General features: G+C 37.5%; 1 protein-coding gene across 4 annotated transcripts in view; it reads left to right on the forward strand.

The window, feature by feature from the left end:
* NOL4 (nucleolar protein 4) overlaps positions 1-24,883 on the forward strand; it is a 193,254-nt gene that overhangs the window by 22,985 nt on the left and 145,386 nt on the right. For all 4 annotated transcript variants that reach the window (XM_084510739.1, XM_084510741.1, XM_084510740.1 and 1 more), the window contains exons 2-4: positions 9,446-9,595; positions 20,549-20,660; positions 21,172-21,284. In XM_084510739.1, coding sequence (XP_084366865.1) covers positions 9,446-9,595; positions 20,549-20,660; positions 21,172-21,284 — 375 coding nt within the window. The remainder of the gene's footprint in view (positions 1-9,445; positions 9,596-20,548; positions 20,661-21,171; positions 21,285-24,883) is intronic.

The following is a 24,883-nucleotide window of genomic DNA, read 5'->3' on the forward strand; positions in this document are numbered from 1 at the left end:
ACAGGAATAGAGTTTTATAAATGCATTTTTGGAGCGGTAACTTTTGCAACCCTCATAATGAATTTTCCTGAAAATCATTGTTGGATATTTGTTCACGACATTTGCTGGCTACACTGAAAACTTATTGCCAATATCTGACATGACATTTGCTACTTCTGTTTCAGACCTGGTGGGAGCCTAATTCTCCCTACAGTTCCTTGCTTGTGCTTCTAGCTCATCAGGGCTGTAACACTGCTACCTCTAAAACCGTCTATGTGCAGACAGAAATAGAGTGTCATGCACAGCCCCGTGAATTCAGTTTTGCACTAACCTGACAGCTGAGTGAGTGAAGGCCTGTATCCCTGATCAGGTAACATTACCTGCGTAATTACAGCAAGCCCTTCGTAATCCCTGGCCATTAGTCCTTGCAGAAATCTACGGGCACCTCCAGCAGAAACTGTTAGCTTGTACTCCAAAATTCCTATCTCAGAAATATCTCTTTGCTCCCCGCAAGCAAGCAGCTTTCTCCTAGTGTGGGCAGTGTATTGGTAATGCAAACAGAGCAACAGCCCCTGCGTGGAGCATGATGTATGCTGGGGGCTCCTGTCCCCTTAGGCACTGGGGCTGGGGACAGCTCTCCTTATTCTGTGCTTTGCCTTGCGAATGAACTTGCTGAATCGGCGCCTGGGTTGTACCAGAACCAAGGTTTTGTGTGGGTGATGTAAAGCTGCTAATGTTTTCTCATCCGTCCCTACCATAAACTGCCTGTGCAGCACCAGTGCAGCTGAAAATCTGATCCCCAGTGCCTTTACTGATGTTGCTAATGAGGTTACCAATTAATGGCACCTAATGGTCTGTTGTAGCGGTGGTTTTGGTGATGGAGACAGCTGTCCTCTGGGAGCTGCGCTGAGACCATGAACTCATTTTGTATAAGCAAGTGAACAGCTGTTGCAGAAACATAGATGGGAGAGATTAGGTCACCCACTTCATCTCCCAGCCACCCCAGGGTTATTCCTTGCAGTACAGAGCAGGTGGAAACAAGTTTAAGGGACAAAAGCCCTTGCTGGAGTTGAACCCAGAGATCCAGACACAATAACACTATATCCTATTAGCAGTCTTCTGATCCATCTCATTCCCCTGACTTTTTGAAGTATTTTAGCCAGGCTTTTAAAGCAATTTATTATTATTATTATTTTAAGTTTTGTCACTAAACAATGTTGATCTGTGGTGTGGTATCCTCCTGGAACCTGATTACAGTATGTAACTCTTGGCACATACATATCACATTATTTATTTAAAAAGCTCCCCCTGGGAACACCCTTATATCAGACAATTATGAGTATTTGGAATATAATTCAAAAATACACATTTAATTTCACAGGCAGCACTTTTGGGTAATGAGTTGTCATCATTTAAACTTCACTTCAGTGTTAGGTTACTTTTGGCACACAGTAGTTGCATTTCATCAGTCTGAAAAAAGGTGGCATTATAGATCTACATTGCATTCCCCTACTGCTTGAATACCTGTAGCACATTTTAAAATATAATTATGCAATTTTTGAAACATCAAAGGAAAGTTAAAAGTTAATATTCAGTTAGTAGCTTTATCATTTCTTTTTGCTGAGCTGATGACAATGCCAGAGTTTGTAATTTAGAAAAATAATAAAAAAAAACAAAAACATATCAAACAGGACCAATCTAGGACCAAACCCCATTAATTTTAATATCCCCTAAAGTCAAAAAATATTAGAAGAGAATTAGTTGTTTTATCCTGGTAAACTTATTTGGGACAAACAATCATAACTATTCTCACAGAAGTGCTATATAGATACCAAGAACTGCTCCAAGACAAAAATAAAGCTAAGTTTTGCATATACCGTCATTTCTAGTAACTTTTAGAAATAAAGTCTCATAGAAATTAGTATGCAATGTGCTGAACTGTCAGACTGGGGAGCTGAAGTCCCCTATCTTCAAAATATCCACAAGTAGCAGATGACCCTTCCAGCTTCAGTGTAAGACTGAGACGGCAGTTACCCTGCTAAACTTCTAGCTATCTACTCTGTAAAAGTCTTCAGGTAGCTGTTAACAGTTTGTTAACAATTTATAATTGTTACATAAAACGTATGAAGAGCACATACACATGAAAAAGTGTTTAAAGAGACTGTCATTTCAGTATTTGTACTACTCATGGTCACTTCTGCTTTGATAGCTTGCTTTGATAGCTTGCTGTCCTTCTCTTTTGGGCCTTTAGCCTGATGATATATTTACTTTTTTTTTTTTTTTTTTTTTTTTTTTTTTTTTTTTTTTTAGTACAATTGAATAGATACAGAAAAATTGCTACTCACAATAACATATTTGAACTTTTTTTTTTTTTTTTGTTGCTTCGCTAGGAGAAATCATATTTTATAGCTATCCTAATAATTACCTCTATGTTCAGTTTTACTTTCAGTCAAAGAATAACAGATTAGTGTAATAGGACAAATTTTCACACACTTTCATCATGTTTCTTGGTAGAACTGAAGCCTGGGCTGTTTTTTAAGCTTAAAAAGAGCCATTTCTTAGAATTCACACAATTATAGAAAATTCTGTTCCTCATTAGTCCTATAATGAATCACCAAGAGGGAATAAGTGTATTAAAACTTTGATCATGAATGTGAGCTCAAGCAAAAAGTTCAGATGATATTTGGCTATGTTACACTCCTCCTCTGTTTGGTTATCCTTCCTGTCCTAGCTAAATGTAGTACATCTCAGCTGCTTACAGAACAAAGGGTTTGTAAAGGGCAAGTGAAATCTATTGAATATTTTCAGAAATGTAATGAAGATAAAAAGAAAAGAAAAAAAAAAAGATTTCAAAGACAAAACTTAATTAGCTCTAATAGAAAACTAACTCACTAGAAAACAGACAGCATCCTTCAGAGAACAGGAAATAATACAATCTGGTAAATATTACATGTATATAAAAAAGAAATGGTTGTCACTTTGTCATTTTAAATATAGACTTCTGCACAAATTACTTGGAAGCAGTGTAAGATCAGGAATTCTCCTCTATAAGAATAATATAATAATCTATAATTCTCTTGTTTAAAATGAAGAATTCATTGGTGAATTATAGCTAAATTCAAATCTATCACAAAAAAATTGCAATTTGCTGAGTTAATTTGCTTTCCCAGTGTTAGAAATAACCAAAAGTGCAAAGTGCAGTCTTCCTGGAGGTGTTATATTTTATCTTCCTTTCTTTCTGTATAGTTCTAGCTTTGGTTTAATTGGAAATTTTCCATACTTTTCACTAAAAGTGATGCATATGGGTTTATTGTTCCTATATTAAATATACCACCTCCAGATAGTTCTGTAGACAGAATACAGCACTAACTTGCTTTCTCTGTCAGGAAACAAATAAAAGCAAAAGAGGCAAGCTGTAATAAGACTAGTGATGAAGGCTTCATCTTTCATTTCAGCAGGCTAAGCAGGCAGGAATTTGCTAGATAGGAGGCAGGTAGAGGGAGTAACGTGTCAAATATGGCCTCCATGTTAGAATATGTGTTTGTTCAGCTTCTTTCCTTCTGCTCTCCCTGATCACACTGGGGCAGTGTGTGCCCCTCAGCTAGATATGTAAGTGACTTCCTCATCTATTTGGGTAATGTTCATCACATTACCCAAAGTGCAAATGTGAAAAATGGTGGTTGTACTAAAGAAGCTATGGCTGCATCTGCACTAGGATTTTGGTTTGGAAAAGGAACATGCACTTGAAACAGATCTCCTGATCTCACTCACTGCCTGTGCTTTGTTTTACCTCCAGTGCTTTTTCAGTGCATGAACTGGATACTTTCAGTACAAGAAAACTGGCATTTTTAACACATGTGCACCTGGGTTGCAACCAGTGGTGGGAGTCCAAAGGGACAAGCCAGGGACCAGACTAATGCTAGGCTGAAATACATGCAGGATGGAATCAGCTCCTTGGTATCAATTGCTTTGCTTTACAGATCTGCTCCTCTGGAGCTGCTCTGCTTGCTTATACAGATATCACTCATGGTCTTTGGTTATCCTGGATCAAGAGACTTAACAAATAGTCATGAAATCATTCTGTCATGAAATCATTCCCTTTCCCATGTTACTACATTTCAGGGAAATAAAGGTGACAGACCTTCCTTTTGCTGTTTGGCAAGCTGGTTTTCACAATCCATTATCTGTAACTGCTAGAGCTTAATTTAATACGGTGAATGATTCATACCAAAAAGATGACCTCTTACTAGGACAGTCCTTTTAAGTGAGATCTTTTACATTCATTTGGCACTCAGCATTTCCTGTGTTATGATTTGTTGACAGAGATTTTGCTTTGGTGTTTTCCCATAATCTGGACCAGTCCAAGAGACAAAGGAATACAGGACTTATACTCAGAAATTATTTGGTCTCTCTTAGTATTTATTGGGTCTTTTAAGCTTCCCATTCAGGACAACAGAGGACTTTTTTTTTTTTTTTTTCCACCTAAAACTTCCATAAAACTTCTGTTCAGAAGAAATTCATAAGCTTTGTGTTCATTGTTTAGTTTTAGTCTCTCATCTCAAATGACGTATTAATTTGCCAATTTACTTCACTTAATTCTTTTAATTTTCAAGATTTATTTCCACAATAAAATTTGACTTGATAATGTCACATCCAAGCTTTTAGGTTTATACTTTATAGGGCTTATTACTCTAAAAGTTCCAGATAGAGGACTTGTCAGGTGGTAATGGTGTACATCTGCCTTAATGTAACTTTGATTTTTCTTGTCTCCATCTGCTGGTAGAAGATGATATTAGCTGTTCAAATGGATCATATAACGAGTAGCAGAAACAATACATTTCAAATAATAAATGCCCCTTTTACTGTTATAGACACCTCCCATTAGGAACTGGATAGAAATGATCAATTTATTTATTTTTACACCACTTAATAACAGCTAGAAAATGCTATTTTTTTTGATCTATTGTAGATTTACGCTGCGTTGACAGGAGAGTTAGATATTCAAGTGGATATACTAATAACCTGAGAATTCAAATCAGTGTGCTGATGAAAATAGATTTGTTCGTTTCTATGGGAGCAAGAGACTTTCTTAAATGGTCATCACTCTTCTTAAATATTAATATTTTTACAGTTACTGAGCAAGCAGATAAAGGCAGTAACAAATAACGGGATTTTCAGTGTGATCATTTAACTTATTTCTGCAGACAGATATGTAAGGATTATGTTATACATAAACTATTGGTTCCTGCTAATGCTTATGATACAAAATTTTTCTGTATTCAGTTCAAAAGGAATGAAATACCTGCATACAATCACGTTGTTATGTATGAGCTAACAAGGAGTCTATGTTATATGCAGAAATTTTTGTAAGGATATATAGTGCACTCAGGGTACAGTGTTTCAGCCAGCAAAAGACTGCTGTCTATTCAATGAAAATGCATATGAAAGACAGAAAAACGTGATACTAGGCAGCAGAGGTGTGATGGCATGAATGTGCTTCACCTCTTCTGTAATCTAAACTGGTATGTGTCAGAAAAATGTTACACAAATATTGCAGCATTCAAAGGAGTCTTACATTTGTGTGTGATTTACTTAATGTAATTAAATATTTAGGTTGATTGTTATTTCCATCTACCCCTAATGATTTGTAGATGTTTCTGACTTTGATGTTTTTACAAGAGGTTTTTATAGATCTGCACATTTTATAAAACCACCAACCAAGCCTTTACTTTTATTTTCCATTTCCTTTTATCATGTGCTTATAGGAAGATTTTTCAAACATTGTAAAGATGCCAATAGTTATATTCATTCATGAAACAAGAGGATGTTTATGAGACATATTTCCCCCATGAAATTTCAACATGAGATGGTGCCAGGTATTCTCAAGCAAGAAACTACAAGCACTTTTGTTTTGGTGCTTTTAATTTTAAAGGCTTGTGTTAAATCCTCTGCAAAGTAACTGCTAAAATGACGGTCTTTTATTTAATAGATGTTTTTGCAGTTTGCACTAAGATTTTTATATGTTTGCATCATTGGCAAACTTTTTTTCCTCGTTTCTACTCTTGATAGCCCTGCAGGTTCCACCTCAGTAAAAGAGATGCAAACATCATTGTTCAAAGGGATCCTTAGCAGTTTGCGAGAGGTGAACAACTGTCAGTAAAAGTCAATTCTGTCCAGAAATGTATTATTTATGTCGATGACTAGAAACAAATAAACAACCTAAATCTCAGTGCAAATACAATTTGTAGGGCTGAAAAGGAAAAGAAACATCTATTTATTTGTATCCTAAGCACATAGGAAGATGACTGACTAAAGATAGAAACAAGAAAAACCTGCAATGTAAAGAGTAAAATAAACTTTTTCACTGGTAGAGACTAAGCGTATTCCGGCTCCTATAAGGATGAATTGCATTTTGGCAGCACCTGCTACATTGATAACCACAGAGGAACATTGGAAACTGATTTAGAATAGGGGCATAACTCTGTGATGGCTGAAACAAATGAGATGACAGTCAACCTAAAAGATTTAAGAGTCTAAGTCCAAGTTTTGAAGAGAAACATTCAGTGAGGATTCTATCCTTAAGTCATTTTTGAAAGTGGGACTTGGGCTCTTGCCATGATGAAAAAAAAAAAAAAGCCTTAAAATACCCCAGTGATTTATAAATGTCCTTCTTACTCTCTTAGTGCTGTTAGTACCCAAGTTGCTTTGAACGTGGTCTTTGAGCTTCTCTGTCATGGAGTTATCAAGAAGGGACTCAATTAATATCTGGTCTATCCAAGAGAGGATTTACTCAAACCATCCCTGACAGATACTTGTCTAACCTGGTCTCAAAATTCTCCTGTGACAGAGATCCCATAACCTCCCCAGGCAAATTGTTACTGTACTTGACTATCCACGTCTATAGTAAGTTTTTCATAATGTATAATGTAAATCTCCCTTGCCGTGGTCTAAGCCTATTACTTGTCCTGTCCCTTGTGGACATTTCATAGCCTTTCAGACATCTGAATAACATTATCATGTATTCCCTCATTCATCTCTTTTTAGACTTAGTTGAGGCTAAAAAAATGTCCCCTTAGGCACTGTGAAAATTTTACCCAAAGCCAGCTTATAAAGTAGAGCGGCTTTGTTAATGCCTTTATAAAATACCAATTTCAGGATAAAAGTGTAGTGTAATGGCACGTGGTATGAAAGTAATACAACTGCATCCACTTCATAGACATTATAGTTTAAATGGAGATTTGTGGTTGTATCATTTGCCCAGCTTTTTCCTTGCTGGGATGTCAGTACTGGGATATCAAAAGTCTTAGTAAATAGCTATTTCATTCTCATTCAAGCTACTCATCTGGTGTATTGGTTCTGCATTTAAAGTTTTCTCTGCAGAGTATTGCATTGTGCCATATGTACTTCACAGCTTACTTGCAGCAGTTCAGCACCTTTTAAACACTGCAGACTTTCTGAAACAGGGTCTACCTTATGCAGCACCATGTGGAACGAAGCCTGACCTACTCATTGCCCAGGCCCAACCAGACATATTTATGATGAAGTTAGGAGTATAGTTGATAAGTAATAGTTCTGTCTTACCCTGAAGGAGTTTCCACTCAGTGTACATCATTTTTTCCTACCCTATTTGACTGACAAGATTTTAAAAGTTTGTATACATTTTCTGGCATTTCAATTAGAAGGCATGACATAGGGTTGTGCACATTTTATTTTTATTTTATTTTATTTTTTTTTTTTGGAAAGGAGTAGTGACGTTTCTTGTTTTATTCATCTGAAAGGAGAAACACAACTTGAAGAGCACATCCACATCATGTCTACCTGCCTCTTTGTGTCCAGTGAGGGGACAGATGGGACTACCAAAAAAGAGCACTGCACAGTATGGACACCAATAGCAGCAAAAAGAATTTTCTTTTTTGAGGTTCTTCTTTGAATATGTTCTTAATGTTTATGTGTCAGTTCTGCTGATGTGGCATCTCAGGTTTTAAATTAATATCGTTGTAATGCCTTTCTCTTTAATTAAAAAAGAGAGCTCCCCCGTAGGAAATTTCCTAAAACAAAACTCATTAATAATAAACAGATTAAATCTTTATCAGTTAATCAACACTATAAACTTCTGAGTGTTCTGAGAGTGGCGTGAGATAACACTGTCGTCATAATAAGAGCGTTTGAAATCATTAGGGATCCCACTGAGCTGTTTGGGTGGTGAGAAAATAATGATTGAGGATGGGTCCCCCTGCAGAGCTCACGTGTGAATTCTCCTAAAGATTAAAACTGCAAAAATCTGGATTTCGTGTTGCCCCATCTTTTTTTTTTTTTTTTTTTTTTTTTTAATACACAGCAGTGGTGGGCAGTATCCAACGAATTTTTACTGATGCTGATACCAGAATCTGCCGTGGTGCCACAGAATTGTCATGCAGGTGGTTAGTGAAATTTTAGGAACTGCTTATGGGATGGGAGTCTCTCCATAAGGGCTAGGTGACACTGTTGCTTCCTGAGGTCTAAATACAAAGACTGAACTGGACTGCAAGTGAATTGGCCATTCTCACTTTATTCCTCAAAAACTTATTTTGTACTGCAAAACACAGCCTGCTTCATAGCTGCTTGCCCTGGAAAAAAAGATTCCCAGTTCTTTCCCCTTCATTAGACCTGAATCCATAGACAGCTGTAAAACAAAAAGCCCTCATATAGATGGTCCAAATTGAACTATGCTGATTAATCTCAGAGCCATGGGGGACTCTTTCTACTTAGAAGCCTTTAGCTACTATGGCACTGTCAGTTTTGGAAATCAGTTGGTAGATGTCCTCACTTTTCTGTCATTCATTCCAATCTGACATCCGTGTTCAAAAGCACAAATCTCAGAAATACCTCTTTCTTTTCCTCTTATTGTGGTATGTCTTCATGCAGTACATTTTCAAGCAGGTTTTCTGGGGCTAAATTGTTTATAACAACTTCCTTTGTATTCATAATTACAGTCAGCTCTGTCACCTGTGAATTAAAACCTTTTATTAAATACCTTTATGAAATGCTAGGTACAGATTTACTGGGAGGGGAATGAGAGGATGAAAGAGCTGTTGCATTCTTATTAACAGCCACATAATGCATTTGTGTGCTACGACTGGGACTGCTTCTGCCTTTGAATGTCATTTGTGCATTTGGAGAAACAAACACGGATACTTTTTGTTTCATTTTTGAAATAATGAAAGATCACTTTCTGTCAAGAAACCAAATGCCCTGGCTTGGCAAAATGGACCGTTTGCAAGGGATAGTGTCATATGATCCTTCTGATCATACAACTTTTTTACCTTACTATTTCTGTCATTCACAGACATGTCTGGGTGACCTTCAGATCTCAGAGGAAGGTCTTTAACTCCTTGCTGAAAAAGGAGAATGTGTCCCATGATTATCACCACTTACCTATTCCTCCTCTCCTCCTTACTTTTTCCTTTCTCTTTTTTTTTCTTTTCAGGATGGAGTAGGTGTAGATGAGAAGCTGTCTTTACGGCGGGTAGCCGTGGTAGAAGATTTCTTTGACATTATCTATTCCATGCATGTTGAAACTGGGCCTAATGGAGAACAAATCAGAAAACATGCTGGACAAAAGAGAACGTATAAAGCAGTAAGTAAAAAAAAGACAACAACCGATCAACTAAAAGTAAACAATAGTCTCTAAAAGTGTGAGTTATTTGGGCTTAGTCACATGGCTTGCAATTTGTGTTTTCTGTTTTTTGTTTTATTTCTTTCTTCCAGCTGGATTAGTACCACAGCCTTCACCTTCAAATTTATGTCTGAGATCTTTCAATACTGCACGACAACATACAGTTTAGAAATCAGGAGGGCCACACATCCTGTGCTATAAGGGCCAGATGCATTGGCTTCAGTAGAGATGTTCTTACTGGTACAAGCAGAGATTTTATGCTTTCTATAATGGTTTGACAATTTCTCTAATAGCTCGATATTAATTCATTGCTATTAATGGGATGTATTCTGAAAGAAGACTTATAAGGTATTGTCACAACTTTGCTAAATGAGGTGCTGTACTTCAGCATATGAATGAGGTTTCCTTATAGTTTCTTGCTGCTGACTAAGTATTGTTTTTGGCTTAATGGTATGAAAACTTGTAACTTGCTGAAATTGAAAAGGCCAGACAGCTACTAGGTACAACGAGAGGAGTGTTGAGAGGGCAGCTGCCAAATCTGTATACACTGGCTGAGTAGAAAAAAAAGTATTATTTCTAAGATTTTTAATTGTGTTTTATTGCTTGAACTAAACAGTTTGGCCACTGCCATAAAATATTGGTAAGTAGCTTTTGTGTTTAGTGGCACAAATATAAACACTTTGCTTATGGAGAACTGACAAAACATGTACTACTCCTTCCCATGGTGCCTGAGATATGCATGCTTCCTTAGACTCCAATGGCTGATCCTTCATGCACAGGGATGTGATAGTGCCAGGCAAACTGAATGGCTGAACCTGGTCCATCTGCCCAGCTGTTTACAGCTGCTGGACCTTTTCCCATGGCTCCAGAGGGATGGAGCTGGCAGGGGACTGTGCATGGGGTCCTAAGGTGATCTGTCACCCTGAATACAGTGTTCTTAACCTTACAATCAACTTGCAGTCATGCCAACTATTTTTAGAGAAATGCAACCAAAATGTATTGGCACTCCATGTTTTTCTATCCATATCTCAACATTTAGCTAGAAGAAATAGCTTTCTTTCCATTACTGTCTCTCTCCCCGATGCTCCCCCCCTCCCCCCCCCCCCCCAGGTATATAACAATCTTTACTATGTATCTCTGAATCCCTTTACAAATATTTTATTTATAGGCTATTTCAGACAGTTTGTTGTGTGATAAGCTCTTGGCAATGCTCTTTATAATTTGTTCCCGGCAGTATTGACCTGAAAGTAGATGTATGAAGGAAGACACCAGTCATCTGGGTGTGCTTTGTAAGGCTTGGAGTGATATTTCAGGATGAACACAAACTGTCTAAATTAATTTTCATCTAACACCTCAGCCATTTTTATACTTGGCACTGTGTTTTAGAAAGCATTAGAAAAGTAATATTTTCATTGACTTTCTATTTTGTTTTACTTCAGTAAGCTGTTCAGAGATATAGATCTCAAACTTTGTAGAATAACATATAAGTGTAAGGAATGTTGCCAAGTATAAATAGAGTGCTTCAAGTCATAATCCTACCAATGCATAGGACATGTATAATATTTACTATTATAGATATTTATAAATAATATTTACTAATGTATAATATATACTAAGTATAATATTTATTGCTATAAGAATCTCATGATTCCAGGACAGATAAGAAATTTTTTTATTGTGGACAGCATGAAAGACAAGTAGTGTAATTTTCATGAGAACAATTTGTGCAGATTCAATAACCTACACCACACTCTTCATGTGATGTTAACTTTTATTTTAATTGAGACATGGGTTTACTACATTGCTATGAGCAGATAATCAAGGTGCCCAAATAGAAATTTCTATATCATTACCAAAGTCTGTAATATTTTTTTATTCATTTTATTGCTTATTTGTTTGCTATGGGCATTGAGTCATATTTCCCAAAGATAGGATTTACATATATAATTTTAAAGCATTTCCATAGATTAAAAAGAAAAAAAAAAAAAAAAAAAAAAAAAAGAGAAGAAAAAATGACTCTGGAATTCCATGCAGTATCTCCTTCTGTGATGATGCTGCAGGAAAGAGGTAGTGTCTTGGGCAACTGTCTTACAAAAATTGTACCCTAAGAGCTTTATAAATCAAACTAAAGTACTTTGGCAGGGTTTAATTTTATTAAGTGAATTGGAAACAAGATTAATTTAGTCTTGTTTCTTTATTCACAAGTCAAAAATGAATCATCCTTAACATCTGTAAATGTATATAACATGCATAAGCCTTCACCAAACAGTTTGAGTTAACAGTTTTTACAGGAAGGGTTGTTTGCAACTGTATACTATAACTGCTATTTGTTATTCATAATTCCTGGCATGGAATTCCTGGCATTCCTCATATTTGTAATTCCTGTATCACATTGCCTCTGCTCTCTGACTGGATAACTGGAATGTTTTATCAGAAAAACAATTGGGAGAAACCCACCCCACTTTTTATACAAAATTGCTAAACTTTCAAAATTCATAAATACTGTCATGGATTTTCAGTACCTGGATATTTCTAAAAATATAGATGGCACAGCCCTAAGAGTTGCAACATAGTAATTTCAAGTAATTAATTTGCTTATATATGTATGGATCTCTATTTTCAATTGTGAACCTGCTCCATTCAAAATTTTGAACAGTACTCAAGCATGATTAAAAAGGTAATGAAATTGTCAAAGGTAACTTAATTAACCACTGCATTTATATGGAGTAACACATTTGGAATTGGTAGTGTCTTCTCATTTTTGATAAAGTGTCACCCCAGGTGTTGGAGTGCTCAAATTTGTCAGTATTTCTCTCTGAAAACATGTTCAGAACAGCTACAGGCTCAATTACAAATCTCTATTCTATAGCGACTTGTTTATATTAACTGTGTGGAAATGAATTGTGTTTTTGCAACTTATTTCTGTGGACTTCCTCCAGTGGTGCTGCACAGGAAGTTAAATAGTTTGTGGTGCTTGGTACCTCTAAAGGAGCAGTATATTGGAAGGGAGCTTATAAAATTTTCATGGTACAGAGATGTACCAAACTCAAACTTTAGGATTTATTGGCACAAATTTTAAAAAATATTAGGAAGGCATTTGTTATTCAAACTTAATCTTAAGTTAATTCAATTTAAGATTAGAATAAGGTCCATTTTTTTCTTCTCTGTACACTAATACAAGAGAAGGGAATTGTACATACTCTGTGTGGAAGACGTGGTAGGGTAACCTTGAAAATATATGACAAAGGGTGAACTTCCCATTTAGCTAGCAGGTTTCATGCTCATTTCAAGTGCTTGACTTGTATACGATACAAAACTGATGGTCTATGTTCCTTGCCAGAATAACTGTACTTGTAGGTAGACTTACACCAGCAAAAATAAAGACCTGACTTTGATACGTAAAATGAAATCAAGAGTTGTTATGCTTTTAAATTACATCCAGAGTGTTGCAATATTGACATTCATCAAACTGAAGGAGTACTTAATATGCATTTATAATTTTGGTTAGTTCTGTGGTTCCCAGGGAGGGCCTTGTCTGGGAGATGATTCCCTCACAAAGGCAGGATATGAGACACAAGGCCAGGCCAAGTCTGCGGCTCAGCAGGAGGACAGGTGACTAGGAAGGTGGAAGGAGAGTGGCCCTTGGTGCCAAGGATAACAGCAGTGCTCAAACAAGTGCTTTGCCTGTCCTGTTTTCCCCAGATCTTCTGGGCTACCATGCTCCACAGATGGTGGAGTGAAACACATGGCCTAGAAGAGCTGGTTGAGCAGTCAGGAAAAAGTGCAGAGGATCCTCAGATGGGTGGCTCTGCTCACACTCATGTACAGCTCAGTGTCCTAGAGGAACTACTTTGCTTTGGGATAGAACATTTTTCTCTCTGTCCAAAAGGACTGTTTGGATGTGTGTAAGCATCAGACCCTGAGTGGAAGGCTGCGGTGTTGGAGCGGAGACAGGAATATACAGAAAAGAAATGTTCAGGTGAAGAATTTGTAGGGCTTAGTGGGAAAGATGTGCAACAAGTGCATAGCTAGCTTCTCTGTGTCTTTGTTGAGCTACATATCTTGATTTACACTATTCAGATGTATCTAAATTTTAAATTCAAGTTTTGAGGAATTGGAAGTGGCAGCAAATGGGAAAGTTGTGGCTGCAGTAGTAGCAGAGTGTAAAAGTCTCAAGCTGTTAGGACAACTCTTCGTCACTCACTGCAAACCAGGAAAAAACAGTAGCCTTATTATTTTTTTCAAGAAATGCTGTTGTCTCTATTCTGAAGAAGGGAAATATCTCTGCCTCCTCCCAGGTCCAGCTCTGAGGACAGTTAGGCCAGACTTAGTGGTCAAGCACTGTTTTTAAGAGTAGATTTTACTTTTCTACAGTATTCTTAAAACAAAACAAAACAAAACAAAATAGATTTTTATGTTATTTAAACAATAAACTATGAATAATAAATCCCTCATCTTAGCGTATTACATCTCGACAAAGCTTCCTATCACTAAGTGAAACGTCTACCTGAGAACAGATAGTGCAAGTTTTGCAGCCACCTTAAACACCTGAAATTCTATGCACTTGAATACTTTTACCTGTGAATCTGATATCTGCCTGTTGAGCCAGCATAGCCACAGTGCAAAGCCTTGAAACATTGCAGCAGTGAACTTGAGTTGTGAATGAGGGTTGCGATGTCTGAGCAGGGGAAATAGGTCGGTTAATAAAATTCCCAGCCCATGAATGAAAAAAGAGCACTAAGATGATGAGCTGGAAGGGAAGTAGGCATGCAAAACATGTGGGAGATATTTATGTGTCAAGGGAAAGTAGCTAGAGGCAAGACTCTGATCAGAAAGGTAGTACATAAATATATATCATCTGAGGAATAACAGGACTCTCTTAGGTGTGGGGCAATATCTGGGGTCCTGTTCTCCATCTTGCTCTTACAGTAATAAATATTTTTCTGTCAACCTAAGAAAAACCTTGAAATCGTGAAACATCACATGACTTTTTTCCACCCTCAAACCAAGAATGTGCTTGTGAGTCCCCTCTAATTACCACACTGAACATGTTTTCCTTGGGGAAAAAAATAAAAATCACAGGTTGCATTCCCTTCAAGTCCTTCCTTCCCTTCATCAAACAGGGTTAAAGCAGGTTTGTGCCCTAGCTGGTCTCCATCCAAGGCAAACGCTATATGTGAGAAAGCAGAAGACTGTGAGGTTTGTGTAGGGCCTTAGCACACTAAAATACTTGGATCCACACTACTCCTTTGTGCAAGGCGAAACATCCAAGCCCTGTTCACTTTTTTTCTTCTGACTTGTTCCTGCTTTCTTGCAAAGGGCAAGCTTTGAGTGTCCTGGCAAGGAACCAGCTAACATGTGCCTCCCTCTCAGAAAGCTGGTCTTTTTACATGGGAAGGGAGTGGAGCTGTGAAGTAGAAGTTGAGTATGAGAGGGACCAGCATTTTCCACAATATAGCAGGGTAGTGAGCTCTTGATAAAACCCCCAGCAGTAGTATATCTGCTTTCTTACATCAGTCTTCTATTCTGACCTCTTGCTTAGGAAAGGAGAGGACTTTCCTTGGCTGGTTTGCCCTCCTGTCATCAAGAAACCAGTTTCTGCCACCTGGTTTGATGGCTCTGGGCCCAGGACAGATTTCCATCCTCTCTCTCTCTCTGTCTCTCTCTCCTCTTTGAATTCTTCTTTGAGTCATCTCCCTTCACCTCATTACCCTTAATTAAAAAAATATACATGCACACCAAAAATTCTCTCTGTTCTGACACATCGTATCATCCAGACTACACATACATTCTCCATGTTAATGCTTTAGGGGTTAATAGGTTCACTTGCAAAATTTCACTCTCTTTCCTCACACTTGTCTTTCTGACTATGCCATATGTGTCCTAAAATCTGCCTTTCAGTTTAGTGCTCATTAATTTTCCAAATAAAAATGGAGCTCTGAAAACTACATCATCACAACGTCCTGCAATTAAATCATCTGGACTTTGGGGAGAAAAAAGTTAATTTTGCCCATTTTCTCTGCCCGCAGTAACACAAGGGGAAGGCAACATAGTTCTCATAGACATAGGCATACTTCACTTAGCTCCAGTGTAAAACAGATTACATGGTCAGGTACTGGATTACTTCCCTCATAGTAGTTGTGTTCTGCATAGAATCCAATAGATAGCACATAGACCAATTCCAGATTTAGAAGGACTTTTTTGGTGGGTGAAGTTTTGGAAGGGTTGATATATGTCAAAATCTGTTGGACTGTAGACTTCTTAAGAACAGTGGAATAAAGTCATAAAAGTTTTAACTCTTATTCTACTGATGTCAACTATGTTTTTATTGTCCTTTGTGTTCAGAGTTAAAACAAAATATATCTAGGCCTGCATGGACTATATTGTTAGGGAATGTTTTGCTTCTTAACCTGTAACTTTTGGGGGTAAACTAAACACTTATTATTTTGGCACTCTTTGCTTAATGCCCCAGAAGTCTAGTTTCTTCTTCATATTTTTTTCCCCTTTACAATATTAAAAGCATTCAGCTGTAACAGCTATACCTAGCACACAACACCTAAACATCGGCCTGCTCGAATCTGCATATTTTCTGGTTTGTCCATGAACTGGAATACATCCAGATACAACGCATTTCTACAAAGGAACAGAAGATGTACTAATGTGCAATAAAACCTCCAGTAAGAATAAGGAATTATATAAGGCTACTTCTAAAGCATCACATTTGAAGAAAGCATGTGTATAATTTGTTTTTTAATCAATCCAAGTCGTATTTCCCTCTTTGGATGTACCTTGGGATACTTTATCAATACGGTAAATTGGATGCAATCTGGGATGTTATATCAGCATGACAAATCAGCGCTGCATGTTCTGTGGTTGGTAGAGACATATGCATGACCAGTTTCCCGTAAATGATAGCAAATATATGCCTGTCTGCATCATGAGTGTGTGGATATAAACAATGTAATATCCCCCAATTCAATTAACTTTTCTGCCTTTTTTTTCTTAAAATGTAAAAGCACTTTTTTTTTGTTGTTGCTTGTTTGTTTGTTTTGTTTTTAATAATTGCATTATGATAGTATTATTTTATTGCAGGGCATCACTGAATGATATGGCCTGGCTATATTTTTGTTAGCTAACGGCCTTGAGAAGAGAACTAGGAGCAGTGCTACAGAAGGCAGTGAGAATAGGACTGAGTCATTATTGCTTTCATTCAGACAGAATAGAGGATAGAAACATTTTTTTTTCTGATGAAGTCAGACCACTATTTCAGTGTAGTTACTTACAAAGTGTCATAGGCCTCCCCATTTTGCTCTGAAAAACATGCAAGCCAGCTCCATGAACTACATCAGTCCAACCTTGAGCTCAAGCTGATAAACTCCACTTAGAGGTAAAATACAATATTTTATGTTCAACCTTGTGTTGATTTTATTAGAGATCTTCTAGGCCACTTTTGGTGCTAAGCCAGCTGGTTCAGAGCATAGCCAGAGCTAGCAAGCTGCTATCTCCATCTTATGGAGTAGATGTGCCCTTCTTCAGTGAGAAAAGCAAATAGGAGTCTGCACTGCTGGGGGGTGTGAGTTGTTTTTTTTTTTTTTTTTTTTTTTTTTAACTTTCTGCCACTGAAAATTGAAAAGAGATTTTTTAGATATATTCAAGAAGCAAGATTAAGGAAAATTGTAGGTCATGTCCTCTACATATCTCTTTTAACTTGATATGTATTGTGTTATGGCAATTTACACAAGCTGAAGTCTTGGCCTGAAAGTGATTAAAGTGATTGATTCAAACTACAAAGTAAACAGGGGAGGAAGTTGGTAAAAACTGATGTTATTTAGGGAAGGGCATCCTTAAAACTGTGTTGCAGTGGGAGGTTGGAGACACAAGCATCTGCTGTGTGGAAAATTTAGTTATAAAACCTGGTTCCTTTATAGTCAGTAGAGCATACCTATCAAATCTGGGACTTAGCTCACTTGCTTTCCATGGAGGATTTTCATCTTTTCTGAGCAGAAATGGAATTTCGACAGAGATGTTTGATTAGAATAAATGGAGCATTCCTATCAAATGCAGGCAACTAATGAATCCATGGGTAAGCTCCATTAATTTCAATACAGTGTTAAATGTGTTAAATGTTATGAGAGAGAGCTTGCTGCATATGTGCACTTAGCAATTTTCTTAATGCTAAGTTCCATCTGATTTTAAGTAAGTTCTTTCATTTTATATTCCATAAAGTCTGAGTATAACCAATGTTTTCAAATCTAGAAAGGTAAATAGGCATTTGTTCAGTGGTACAAAAAACAAAACCAAAAACAAAACACAGGTAAAATGATCTGAAATATGTTTGGTAGGATGTCTCATTCAGAAGGGATTTCATTTAGTGCCTGCGTTTTCAGATAAATTGTTTTTGGCCCAAGGAAAATCTATACCAGTTCTTCTCACAAAACAAATTTTGCTTTTAAAATAATCCCCTTCTTTTCCCCCCAAATGCACTGATCTCTGTGGTGACCAGTGACAGGACCCGAGGGAACTGCATGGAGCTGGGACATGGGAGGGTCAGGCTGGGGGTTAGGGGAAGGTTCTGCACCCAGAGGGTGGTTGGGCACTGGGACAGGCTCCCCAGGGCAGTGGTCACAGCACCGAGCTGCCAGAGTTAAAGAAGCGTTTGAACAATGCTTTCAGACATAGGTCTGATTTTGGGGTGGTCCTGTGTGGAGTTGGGAGTTCAGCTCAATGGCTCTCGTGTGTCCCTTTCCAAATTAGGATATTCTATGGTTCTATAATTCTATGAAGATTTCTGTTATATATTAAACAAACAAACAAACAAACAAACCAACCAAACAAAAGCAATAAACAGCCTGAACAACAATACCATGAACAGGATGGAATAATTCTTATTTTACAGTGCGTAATTTCCCATGTTTTTCCAGACCAAACTCATGTCACATCAGGAAAGCACTAATTTAAATTCCACCTATATTTCAAAATACAATGTCACTGATGAATTTGGTCCATGGGGTTTCAGGAAATTAGACTTTCAACACAGACTAAATAGGTGACAAACAGGTCAAGAGGAGTGTAAGAGGGACAAAGTAGATCATTCACCCTGCTCTTAACATCCTTGTGAAGAGCATAAGCTTTTTGCACAATATTTAATCCCATTTATATCCAGTTAAAGGAAAGTATCTTGTCCTTTCTGTATGCACACTTTCATACAGTCCACCTCCATCTTTCTGCACTTCCTACGTAGACTTGGATCAACATAGCCTCTTGATAGGAAACTGAATCCTGCTGCAGGTTTTGCAGTTAAGGAATACAAGTAGATATCAGTTGATTCTTCTTTTAACCTCTCTTGCTGGGACTTTGTCTTTTTGGGGGAAACATCTCTATTGCAAAACAGTCACCTTGGTTGGGAAAAGAAGGACTAGAGATTCTTCACACTCGCATTGTTCTGTATATATATACATCCTGTAAAATGCGAGTGTGTAATAGAATCACAAAAAAGCCATGGCTTTGCCTGGCAATGTCTTGAAAACATCTAAGGTTGGAGATTCTTCTGTCCATCTGATAAACCTGTACCCTAGCCTGTTAATGGAAAAGTTTTTCCTCATGTCCTGTCTGAATGTCCCAAGCCACAATTGGTGGTTGTTGTCAATGAAGTTGGTGGCTAAAACTTTGAAGGGTTTCTCTCCACAGTTCTTGTAACTCCAGTTCAGGTAGTTGTGGGCTGCAATTAGATCTTTCTCTGCCTCATAACTTACTCTTTGTCACACAAAACAAATCTACCCCCCTCAAATCAAATCCAAGCCAGTTGCTTTGGGCTTCAGCTTCTGTGGTGGTCTGCCACAGGGCCTTCTCCTGCTTCAGAGCCACCTTCTTGAACTGTGGAGGGGCAAACCAGACATGACATTCCAGCTGCTGCTTTACCAGCACTGAGTAAAGAAGTATAATAACTTTTTTTGATCTGCTGGCCATATGCTTTATGTAGCCAGTACGAAATTTTTTTATCTGTGATCAGAGTTTGCTGTTGGCTCATTTTCAACTTGGCACCAACCATCACCAAGTCCTTTTCAGCAAGGCAAAAATGTCTATAAAGATATATGCATTCCTAGAGAGAAAGTGGGAAAAATGCAATCTTTCAAAACAGCAATAAGTCCTTCCAAGTCCTTCCTCCTCTCCTTTCTCTCTTTCTCTTTTTTTTTTTTTTAATAAAAATAAAAATTCCTCTGACCCTCTGACACACGTGAGTATGTGGTTGGAAAGAATGATTGTATTGAAAGAAGGAGACAACCAAAATATATTGTTTCAAAGTATCTCCAGGTGATGCAGAATCTCTAAATTTGAGTGACTCCCAAATTCTATAACTGTTAATAAAAATAATTTATTTGCCCTGCAATATAAGTCACAAGCTTTCCAATACTATCTTCACAAATATTCAAATCATCACTGCTAATGCACTGAATCCTGTATCTGTCTACATATTGTTACAGTCAAAACAAATAGAGCATATAAGCCAAGCTTATCTATCTATCTATCTATCTATTTATTTATTTATTTTGTATTGGTTATAAGAAAAATAATGGTTTTCAGCTTTCTTTTTTAAAAATAGCCCCTCAGCAGGAAGCCAGTTATGTATGAATCTATTTGCTGAAAGAAATTGAAAAAAACTATAAACAGAAAAGGAAGCCCCTATTGATAGGAGTGAAATTTTGTTCAGTATCTACTATTATTAGCCACTAGATGAGAAGTAGGCAGATTGGATAGATGTTTATTGAAATTCTGTATAGTACGCAGAACACTCTTTTATTGTACTTCCTGGCATTATATGAAAATAAGCCTTATTTGGAAATATAATGATCAGTTCTGTTAAATCATGTTCAATCATCTTATATAATAACACCTATATTTTGTTATTCATTTCAGATTTCAGAGACCTATGCCTTCCTACCGAGAGAAGCGGTGACACGATTTCTAATGAGCTGCTCAGAGTGCCAGAAAAGAATGCATTTAAACCCAGATGGAGCAGATCATAAAGGTAGTTTTAGTGTCAAATAGCGGAATGTAAAGTAATTTTATTTCTAATACCCATTTATATTTGCCTAGCTTAAGTGAGGGTTCATAAAAATTTGGTAGACTGGAACAGTTCAATAAGTCAGATCATCTCGTTTACTTAAGCTGGAAGGTAGTGAATCTTCTGCTTTTGCTTAAGGATGGAGTGTAATACCATATGCACCCTCAATAGAAAGATGATTCTATCTGGAGGAAATCATTTATTTTGCTAGGGAAATGTTTATATGGAGGCTTAAACATAAGGAACAGATAGACTGCATGTGCTGTAGTCATTTGGGATAGAAGTACTCATCACTTTCCAGGTTTCAAACTTGATTTCCATTTTTCTTCAGGAGATTTCCATCTGCACAGCCCACAAGCAATTGAAAATGCCAAAGTTAGAACTAAATGACATAACTGTCTGACTTTGACTGCCGAGTAGGCTGAAGTAGCCTCCACAACTAACATATAATGCATAATAAATATTTTTATTACAGATAATGGAAAACCTCCAACTTTGGTGACCAGTATGATTGATTACAATATGCCAATTACCATGGCCTATATGAAACACATGAAGCTGCAGCTACTAAATTCACAGCAAGATGAGGTACAAAATGAAACCTTTTAAGTTTTTTATTGTTGTTGTTTTCCTGTATTCTTTGTTGCTTGTCTTTGTGGTAGCCAAGGAACTGAACTGAAGATTGATGTGGATCCCGTCTTTATAATTCATTGCTAGAATAGTAACTCTGAAATCAAACCAAGGCTGTGTGCAAGTGATCAGTTTGAGAGAAAGTGTCATGACTTAGTGCCCTTCCATGGCTGGGGGTAATATGTTGTACTGCTTCAAAGAACCCGAAGGTGCCCTCTTACTGTCTGAACCACTGGAAACGATAAGGGGGGCAGCATGTTTGTCTCAGACTTAGCGCTATGCTCAGCAGTGACTTTCATTGTCCGCTTCTGGAGAGCAATACCATCGACAGCTGAAATGAATGCCATGATGCTCTCAAGGTTAGTAGCCAGGATGCAACATGTTACGGTGAGATAGATGGAAACCTTAGCAACATCTGCTGATATCTTCAAGGCAAAAAGCTTGATAAATAAGAGTAGGGGGTTCTTTTGAAACCTCAAATAAAAAGACAGTGAAAAAAAAAAAAGAAGAGCTGTAGCCTGAGAATCAAGCTCCTTAGAGAGAACTGGAGTTGAATTGCATTTAATTCATTTCAAGAATTATTTCTGTGATGTATTCAGATTTTTCTCAGATATTAAGAGATACTTTGTCAATTGGAGGGCACCTACCAAATCTTTTGCAGTACACTAATTTTCCTAGAAATATGTTCATTTACCATTTGAACTGCCAAATATTTAGAAGCCCAGCCATTTGCCAGCCAAATAGCAGTCCTGCATGCTGTGTCCTTCTGCTTGACTACAAGATTTTTTTAATTATTATTATTTTTTATAAAGAGAACCTCCCAAAACTACCTTAGCAGCTGCATTATCCCAAAGACCCTGAGTGACCCTTGACTTTTGTGGAGTCAGCCAGATTTGGTTTCATAATAAGTAGCTATCAGCTACAACTAGAGATGTATGAATTATTCAGCACCCCATAGAATGAGGATTTTGTCACTCTTGCAGAAATATCAGGATCCTTGTTTCACTTTTGCCTGATTTTTTTTTGGTTTGTTTTTGAAAAAAAATATGTATTTATTTTTATTGGGAAGGGTGTGTGGAGAGATCCTTGACTCTGGGTTCTTCACACACACAAATGCAGCCTAGTGTGCTGGCCCTTTTTAGGAATCTGACAGCAGGATTTCAAGCAGCAGGAGGTAAGAGGCTTTATCCCTGCAGTAGCCTTAGGAGTTAAAGGACTCTTTGGTTTCCCCACTTCCCCTCTTTCAATATTACTCAGCCCACAGTAGGGTCAGGCACTCATGATGGATCAGGGCCATCTGCCACAGTTTCTCTATAGCCTGAATGTTTTGGTGTTGTCACTCTGGTCTGATGACTGATATTTTCATTAAACCATTTTTTCATCTGGATGAACCAGCGGCAATGATACACGGGCAGCAGGAAGCAGCATTGCTTGGTATCTCTGTGCCCAGCTCAGTTTTGTAGCTCTAATGTTACTGAGTATGAAATGTTGGCAATGTTGGATTTATAAAAAGAAAAGTAGTTTTTGATATGTTTTAGTCATAACGTGTTTGCCAGAGCAGAGTGGACACAAGGAGAGTTCTCAAGATAATCTTTACATTCTTTCTCAAAGAATTGTGGCTAAGAAATTCTTTTTAAATACAGGGTGTACATTTCTTACACAGAAAAAAAAAAAAGGCAGTGAAATGTTACAGTACAAAGCAGGAAGATTCCTGGTGCATATATTCAGATTATGTCATGCACTTAAAAACATGCTTGGGTTTATAAGAAGGTTCTGTTTCCAAGGTTTCATCAATCATATCTGTGTTCTTATGGAGGGGGTGGAATTGAGACAGGAGTGAACTGAGATGCCACAACTAGCTAGCACAGTGATTGAAAGCCTCCAAGTTCTCTCATCCTCAGTTCATCATTTTTCATCTGAGGCCATTGATGAAAGGGAAACAAGCTTGATCTAACTGGAGAACTCATTCACATGTGGGAATTTACATTTGTGCTGCAACTGGTACAAAGGCCAGCAGCTACCAGCTCATGCTCCCCACGTGGGTACATCCAAATTCAGAAAATGTTTTACACAATGTGTACAGTGAGTTGGAGATGTTCTACAGAGGCAAACACAGGCTGCCCATGTGTGTTGTTGTTTTTTTATACCTATGCAAGTAGCAGATAACCATAATTGCGTTATTGGGAGCCCATATAGATTGCCCAGCCTCAGAAATAGAAAATGTAAGCTGCTGCTTGCTGATCCCTGCAGGAATCAATGAGAAATACCACTGTGCCTTAACACTAGCATAATGTTCCAGAAGATCTTAGGGAATTCGTGTCTTGATCTTGCTTTATGAGAAAGCAGCATGCATTTTCCCTGAATCCCAGAACCAGCTTGTTGTGTACCTCAGCCCCATCTGTCTGGGGCACAAGGCTGGTGGACACCAGCTCCCCATGCCCAGCTCACACAAGGGCATAGCTCTTTTATTTGCTGTTGCCTTATCTGGGGTGCTTAACACCCTGCCTGGGCAAAGGTAGAGAGGTACTGACTATAGAAGGCCTCACTTCTCCATTTCTTTTTTTTTTTTTTTTTTTTTTTTTTTTTTTTTTTAATAAAACTTTGAGAACAAGCTGTGTTTGTGCCATTACATGAGATTGTCTTGCTGTGATGGTGCAGAACAATATCACCTTGCATGTTCTTCTCTAACCCCTGGATGGCAATTGGTATTGCCATCCTGGTTCAACAAGAAATACCTATGCAAGCTGGAAAAAACACCAAGATCCAAGAGAGGAATTGATCTAAGGGCCAAGTGCTTAGAAAGAAGAAAGCAATGGTAGCATCTGTAGAAACTAGTTCACAGTAAATACATGGTAAATCAAATCGTAAACTTTGCTGTTTTATAGGTTACTTCTGGTAAGCAACCCAAACAACAGTCTGTTATTTGTTAAAACAAAGTTTTAATTTTGTTCATTTTTTGTTTGTTTTGATTTTAAAACAAAAAGGCTTATGTTAATTGGAAAAGTATTTTAAACTAATCTTTAAGGGATACAAAGTTATCTGCCTTATTTTTCTGTATGCACTTGAAATGGCTTTTCTTCATAACAGGAGTAATTATCTCAGAAAAATTGTTGCTGAAAATATAGCACTGTAGGTTTGTATGTTGCCTCCACAGCTTACAGAATAAGACTTGTGAATGCTAAATTTTTAATCCATAAATGGTTGCATGAACTTCAGTCGGACCGAAACAAGTGAAATCGAACACATATTATACACATATTAAACACGTATGTGAACACTCATGGGACTAGATACAAAACTGTTTTGCTTGTGTAACTGGGGACAAACTTTCCAATTGTGACTTTTTGTACTCTGTTACCATCACTAGAAGAGTCTCTGTAATTGGACTTGATGGATAAGTCATATTAAAGACGTATGAGGTGGAATAAATTCCAAGTGATTTTCATGTGATTATATTACTTTGGTTTGCCATTGACTGTCGTTTGAGCATGGTAAACAATCTTCCTCATTTTCATAGATGCTTCTGTAAACACAGTGGCAATGTAAAGGTGATGTCA

The sequence above is a fragment of the Aythya ferina genome (assembly GCF_964211825.1).
Source record: "Aythya ferina genome assembly, chromosome: 2".
Classification (NCBI taxonomy): Eukaryota; Metazoa; Chordata; class Aves; order Anseriformes; family Anatidae; genus Aythya; species Aythya ferina.